Raw genomic sequence first — 7,036 nt, 5'->3', positions numbered from 1 at the left:
ACACCCCCCTCAGTGTGTGCTCCCTGCACACGCATCAGCACACACCCCTCAGCATCAGTAAGAGGCATGTGGTTTACGTGTGTGTGTAATGCACTTGTGTGTTCAGAACCGTCTGTGCATAAACACACATGACAATCTGGAGCTGTCAAGAGACAGCTATGAGCTTGGATGCATCCTGGGTGAGCCCTGTTATGAGAAATCCTATGACATATCTACAGCCCTCCCTCCAGAGAGTAGAACTCAAACAGCAGTGGCACCTCCAAGGCTGAGAAGTTATCCACAGAGACCCATACCCATGGTCACAGAGCTGGCCCTGGGCCTACTGTGCTCCCATATCGCCCACTAGTCACGGTCACGGGCAACTCTGAGAATTGAGGTGTCAGGCAGATCAAGAAAGGCCAGGATTCTAATGATCCTCAGAAACGTCATCCAAGGCCGTGGTGTGGCTTGGGAGGCCCACAGGGCAAGGCACAGATGTTACTGTCTTCTGTGGACTCGTTCCCCCAGGGATCTGGTTCTGCAGCAGTCTCATTGAGGGAAGTGCCAACCCAGACCCATCCTCCTCAGTCCTCTGATCTACCTGAAGAACCAGGTTCTTCAGGGCTGGGTCATGAGGCCTCAAATAGGCACTAGGAATGGCCCTTGGTGCCCTGTTGACCTGGTTAGCCTTTGACTGACTTTTCTCAAACCGGTCTTGTGACCCCATCTGCCATGAAGGATGCCACAGGGGTGTGGAAGCCTGGCTGTCATTCTAGGCCTGCTGCCCATGGCTGCCTCCACCCAGGAACCCCTGGCATTTCTTCCTGATGTTCCCCATCTTTTTCTGGGCCCTCTCTTAGTACACAGCAGGGCCTAGGCCCTGGGATAAGAGCCATGTTTGCCAGCACCGCCCCTTCCCCAGGTCCCAGAGGAACTGATGGTGATGTAAACCAACTCTGATTATGAGAAAATAAAGGACCCTTTTCTGAGCCGGGTGCTGTGTCTGATCCTCCAGAGCTGGGGGGCAGCCAGGGCCCCCTGTGGGTATGTGTCTGGCACAGCAAGTAGGTAGAGCTTACATTTGTAATCTCCAGATGTGGGGAGCAAGTTGGCAGAACTGGGCCCATGCCATGCCAACGTCTGTCATGACAGGGTTTGCGGGGGCCATATGATCACCCCATTTCCTCTCAGATCCAGGGGGCTTTCAAACAAAGGCTAGAGGCAAAGAGGTCTTCAACTGATTCCTGATTCAGGATGAGATGCTGAGGCAGGAACCTGAACTTAAAACTGTTCAGTAGCACTGCAAGGAGCAAGGAAGGACACCATCATGTGGGAGGAAGGCTTGGGTCTGGGCCTAGAAGGACGGAGGCCAGAGGAGAGAATATCCCAGATAAGAGGATGGGCAGCAGCCAGGGCTGCAGGGCAGGGGCCTGGCCAGCCTAGGTCACTGTAAACCTAGGTTAAGGTTAAGGCAGGTTGTAAAGCACACTCTAGTCTACCAAGGCTTTTAGCTTCAAAACCAAACCAATTCCCAATTTAGCTTCAACAGAAAAGTGGAGGTCATCGGAAGGGTGATTTGGAATCTTGTGCTAGGAAAAGCTGCCGGGCTACAGAGAAGCCTGGAGATTGGAGCTTGGGGCTGCTGTGGTGGGCAGCTTCTTCCTTCTGCCTCCCTTTTCGGTCCCAGCTCTGCTCCCTCTGCTTGTTAGGTCTTGTTCTGCAAACCAGCTTTCCTTTCTTTTCCTTTAGTTTTTCTTTTCTTTTTTCTTTTCTCTCTTTCTTTTTTCCTTCCTTTTTCTCTTTCTTTTTTCCCTGCACACGCATCAGCACCCCCCTCAGTGTGCTCCCTGCACGCGTGTCTGGGAACCATATACGTTCTTAAGATCCTCTAGAACTGAAGTTATAGACAGTTGTTAGCTGCCACAAGATTATTGGGACCCAAACCCAAGTAGACAAACAGACAATTCTTTTACCTGCTGAGCCATTACTCCAGCACTAGGTCAAATGTTTGAGTGGTCAGGTCCCCAGCATGGTCAAAATAACAGGGACTCCTGGTCCAAGGCTTTGTGATGAGGCATGCCCTACACCTCCCTCCTGGAGTTATGGGGGAGGCGGGGCCAGTGTTCAGGGGAGAGGCACATTCCTCCAGAGAGAACCTCAAAAATCAGGGTTAAGGTGAGGTTGATGTGGTATTTTTTTAAGCTGAGTGGGACTGACTTGGTGGGTTTGCCAGGGTCAGGGTAGAAAGGCTGAAGATAGGCAATTGGGTGCATGGTTCTGGTGTATGTGAGCCAAGGAAATGGGACAGGATCTGACATTCCTAACTCCGTTTCTCGGCTGATAGATGTTCAACCCCTACCCACTTGAGCCATGATGTACAGCAGTACCCGTCCCAGCATCCCCCAGTGGGCAGAGACTTCCTCTCCATTCCTGGGTGACAAGTCTCAGGCCTGACATGTGACTCATGCAGCATGGTCATGCCTGGTGTCTGCAGAGCCACTCAACAGCCCAGAGGTGGGGCTGCTCATAACTGGGTGGAATATAGCAGCAGCTGAACATCTGGCTAACACGGCAACCAGCCGAGCGGAGAACTCGGGGTGGCTGCTGCCCTATCCCACGGAACAGCCAGGAACAGCTGTTGTGTACAAGTAATTCTCCGAGGTTAAGGCATCCCATCCTGCAGGGGAGCTCCAAAAGCAAGGAACTAAACAACTGAAAACAATAGCTTCAAGAAGTCCCTGCAACTGACCAGACTCGCTAGGCCCCTTCCTGCCAGGGTAAGCAGACCCCACAGCAAAGAAGACTCTGAAACAAGAAGAGCTGCCTGGAAAGGGTTAGACCAACTGAGGTACCTGGAAAGGGCACTCTCCCTGCAACCTTACTGAGCCATCTGCAGCTGGCAGTGTGCTCCAGTTTCCCAGTTTTGTGAGCTGTCACCCGTGCTGCAGTGGGCTTTGGTGACACAGCTGTCTGTGAGTCACTTCTGTTCCTGTCAGTAGCCCTTCACCCATATTCCTGTAAGTAGCCCCAATAAAACTCATTGGCTCAGCCGGGCGATGGTGGTGCACGCCTTTAATCCCAGCACTCGGGAGGCAGAGGCAGGCGGATCTCTGTGAGTTCAAGACCAGCCTGGTCTACAAAACTAGTTCCAGGACAGGCTCCAAAGTCACAGAGAAACCCTGTCTCGAAAAACCAAAAAAAAAAAAAAAAAAAAACTCATTGGCTCACCAAGTTGGACTTTGGTGGTATCCATACTTCAGTCTGTCCCGGGTTCCCTGAATAGGTGTGTTAGGCACGTGTGTTGTGTCTCCCCAAGAAAAGTTTTGGAACACAGCAACAACCAGGCCAACTAGCTGGGGCGATAGGCAGACTGAGACTAGACCAGCGAGTGGCCTGCTCTGAGTCCAGTTCCTGCCCGAGCTTCCAGAGAGAGCACTACCATGTAGGCTTTGACTTCTCACTTTACACTCCAGTCCCTGCTTCTGTTTCCCATACTCTCCTCAACAGGGAGCGTGGGCTGAATGAGCAGGCAGAGGGGAGTAACCTAGGAGCAGGGATCCCTGCCCTCTGAACATCTTTGCTCCTGTTAGCCCCATCTCATTCTGTCTGGCCCCTCCCTGTGTGAACCTGACGGTGTTTATTCCCTAAAAAGGGACAGTCATCTGGCCCCAGGATCCCAATCTAAGGAGTCCAGACCTGAGACAGTCTGGGGAAGGGGAATTCCTGGACCAATCCCCAGACACGTACTGGAGGTGGTGGTGTCTTCTTCCCCTGGCCGGGACAATCTTGATTATGTGCCTGTGTTCACAATTGAACAATTCGACCGATACCCTTTCTCTAGAAGAGCATTCGCATTGGACACCGGAATGCATGGTCTTTTTCTTTATAATTCTGCAGTTCTTGCATCCATAGCCTGGCTTCATCTGGCTGCTTTCTTCATCACTCAAAGGACTTCTGTCCCGGGCTTCAGCTTCCAGACTACTTTTCTTTCTAATTAGGCATACCTGTCCTATTTCATAGATTGGGGGATGAAATGACACAGAGGAAAGTGTCAGGTAACCATGAGCGCCCAACAAAGTCTTTATTAACAACATACATATTTATCTAATTGATTTAATTGGTGTCATAGTGGCACTACCGGGCAAAGACTACAGTAAGGTGACGACAGCCTTTATTGGCACTTGATCTTCACAATCAGCTCTGCTCTGCGTACTTCTCACTGAGTTGTGACATTGTCTCTTCTGGTGACGAGGACCGGGAGAGAAGGCGGTCCCGGTCCGGTTGTGCATTTTCCGCGTCCTCCAGTAGAGGGGCGGCGGCGGGCTAGGCGTCCAGCAAAACAGGCGCTTTGATGCCCTGGGCGCGCGCGGCAGCGGGGAGGGGCGCGGGAGGCGGGTCGCCAGCGGGGCGGGGTGTGTCCGGCCTCGCGGTCCCTCCGCCCCTGGGTCCCGTCGCCACACGCCGCTGAAACTCTGGACCAGGCGCGCTTTCCTCCCCGTCGTCCCTCGCCGTGACCAGAGTCGGGCACACACCATGTCGGTCGCGGTCAGCAACAGGTTCCAAGGTAGGCGCCTGCTGTCCCAGCGCTGTTCCGCGCTCGGCGTCCCCGAGTCGTCACCTGTGCGCGCGGCGCGGCACGCGCGGTAACTCGGAGGGGTCTCGTGGCCCTGGAGGTCGCCTCGCTTCCCCGCCGCCTCTTTGTCTCCCGCAGGAGGAAAGGCGTTTGGCTTGCTCAAAGCCCGGCAGGAGAGGAGGCTGGCGGAGATCAACCGGGTAAGCCGCACCACCGCGGGGTACAGCGTACGGGTTCCTTGTACCCCACTGTGCCACCCCATTCCCCCAGACAAAATCAGCCCCTTCTTCCCCCATCCCTTGCCTTCCCCAAGTACATCTCTAGCCCCTACCGTGTGGCCTCCGACTCCAGGTAAGTCCACTCCACCCCTTAGCTCTCTGCCTGGAGGTCTCCGGTTGCAAGTTGTAACTCTCTGACCAGGGAGGTGGGGCTGGTGAAGGAGCCCGGTGCAGGCTGGCAGGGGCTTCTCGGGAGCTTACTGCGGACCACCTAAGGGTTTTGGCGCCAGAAGGGACCCCCTGGGCTAGCGCTGTCTCCGTGGACGAACCACAGAACTTAACACTGGGAGTTGGCTGGCAAATGCTGGCATTTCCCAGTAGCCTCCCACCTCCAACCCCAACACACAGCTCTTTTTCACCAGCTTTTAGAAAAGTTGCCCGAGGGACTGCTTTTTTTTTTTTTAACCGGTCCGGGGAAGTTCTAGAAAGAAATCCTTCCGCTGCTGCCAGACACACAATAGCAGCTCCGTAAGTTTGCTACTGAGCGTGTAGATCCCAGAAGATAAAGAAAGGTGTCAGGGCCTCCTCGATTGGCAGAGCCCCGGAGGTGGCACAGTCTGTAGCTTTATGGTTCTCAGGATCCGGGTTCATACATGACTAGTGTCTTCAGTAAGGGTTTCTCACCTCCCGCAGGGTCGCTTTGTGGGCTCAGTAAGGCAGGGAGCTGGCATGCTCTAGGATCTAGCTTTAGGGAAATATCTCTTAAGTTTATTAGAGATTTCTCTTTCCCTTTTTCTTTTTTGCTGTACTGAAGACTGAATCCGGGACCTTTTCCATGCTAGGCAAATACTCTACCATTGAGCTGTTAATACACAGGGGCGCAGAGGTAGCCCACTGACATAAGGCCCTTATCTGCCCCTTGGGTCTCTGGATACCCAGGGGGACAAGCTGCTGGTCCCTTGTGGAGAGCTGGGTCAGCACACTGGATGTGGGGGCTGTGATGCCGCTGAAGTATTTCCTCCCGATTCCTTTCTCTATTCCCATGCATGCACTGCCTAGACCTAGGTAGGCATGTCTCCTACCCACCAACTCCAGGAGCCTCTGGAGGGCTCTGGGCCCTCTTATACTGTTCCTCCCTTGCTTGCTTGCCTCTCGGTGTTTGTCTTAAAGCATGGATTCAGGAGCTGTGTACAGCTATCTGGGCTTGGGGCGGGCCTGCTGGACTTCTGGAAGGTCCCTAGGCACCACCCCGCCTTGGCTGCTTTTGCTTTCTGGACAGGAACCTGGGACCATGATCTCATACAACCCCCTCCTCCCCAACTTCGTCAGGCGGGTTCTAAGATAGCTGACTCCACCCATAGCCAACAAGACCCTAAACCAGAGTCAGCTGGAGTAGGGCTCTAGGTGACCTTAGTGAGTGAAAGAGGTGAGACCTTGGGAGTACCCGCGCTGACCCCACCCTTGAGGATCCAGGCTTGGAATGGGGTGGAACTGGACAGGTGACTGGAAAAAGGGAGGGCCTGTTGCCAACAGGGTGGGCTAGTGGGAACTGTGATCTAACCACTTCAGGATATCAGATACCCGGAGAGGGCAAGTATCTGAGCCATTCCATTCCACAGCTCACAACCTAGGGTCTCTCTGCTGCAGGATGCTGTTCTGAGATCATCTGCGTGAGCTCAGGTGCTATAGGGCTGTAGCGTAACCCAGAGTGTGGGTCCCTAGAGGTTTATGCTAGATGGTTGAGCTTCTTCCGTGTTACAGCGGACCAAGGTGACTACAGAATAGGCAGAGCCAGGAGGCAGGCTGCCAAGCATTGGCTCTGTGAGTTTCAGGAAACTGCTTCCCCTCTCTGAGCCTCCTGGGCCACAAGAGATAATGGTAGTGATTTTCCCCCAGTCAGGTGATGTTTGTAAAATGCACCGAGTTGACTGCTGTGAGCATCATCATTGGTTGTGTCACGTCTCCAGGTATTTTTGCTGCGTGGTGGTGGCACACACCTTTAATCCCAGCACTTAGGAGGCAGAGGCAGGTGGATGACCTGGTCTACAGAGTGAGTTTCAGGACAGCTAGGGAATTCCTGGCTCAAATAAAAATAACAATAACCAAAAATATTTTAAAAATTCCATTAACTTATTAGTGTATATGTAAGTTTGTACGGCATACACACCACAGGCTGAGTGTGTGTGTGTGGCATACACACCACAGGCTGAGTGTATGTGGAAGTGTGTGCAGCATACACACCGCAGGCTGAGTGTGTGTGTGTGTG

General features: G+C 53.4%; 1 protein-coding gene across 1 annotated transcript in view; it reads left to right on the top strand.

Annotated features, from left to right (window-relative positions):
* The first annotated feature begins 4,406 nt into the window (after positions 1–4,406).
* Aif1l (allograft inflammatory factor 1 like) overlaps positions 4,407–7,036 on the top strand; it is a 26,565-nt gene continuing 23,935 nt past the window's right edge. The window contains exons 1-2 of the mRNA XM_005346092.3: positions 4,407–4,543; positions 4,691–4,752. Coding sequence (XP_005346149.1) covers positions 4,513–4,543; positions 4,691–4,752 — 93 coding nt within the window. The 5' untranslated portion in view covers positions 4,407–4,512. The remainder of the gene's footprint in view (positions 4,544–4,690; positions 4,753–7,036) is intronic.

Source organism: Microtus ochrogaster, chromosome 4, assembly GCF_000317375.1.
Source record: "Microtus ochrogaster isolate Prairie Vole_2 chromosome 4, MicOch1.0, whole genome shotgun sequence".
Classification (NCBI taxonomy): domain Eukaryota; kingdom Metazoa; phylum Chordata; class Mammalia; order Rodentia; family Cricetidae; genus Microtus; species Microtus ochrogaster.
This window is presented reverse-complemented; position numbering and strand designations above follow the sequence as displayed.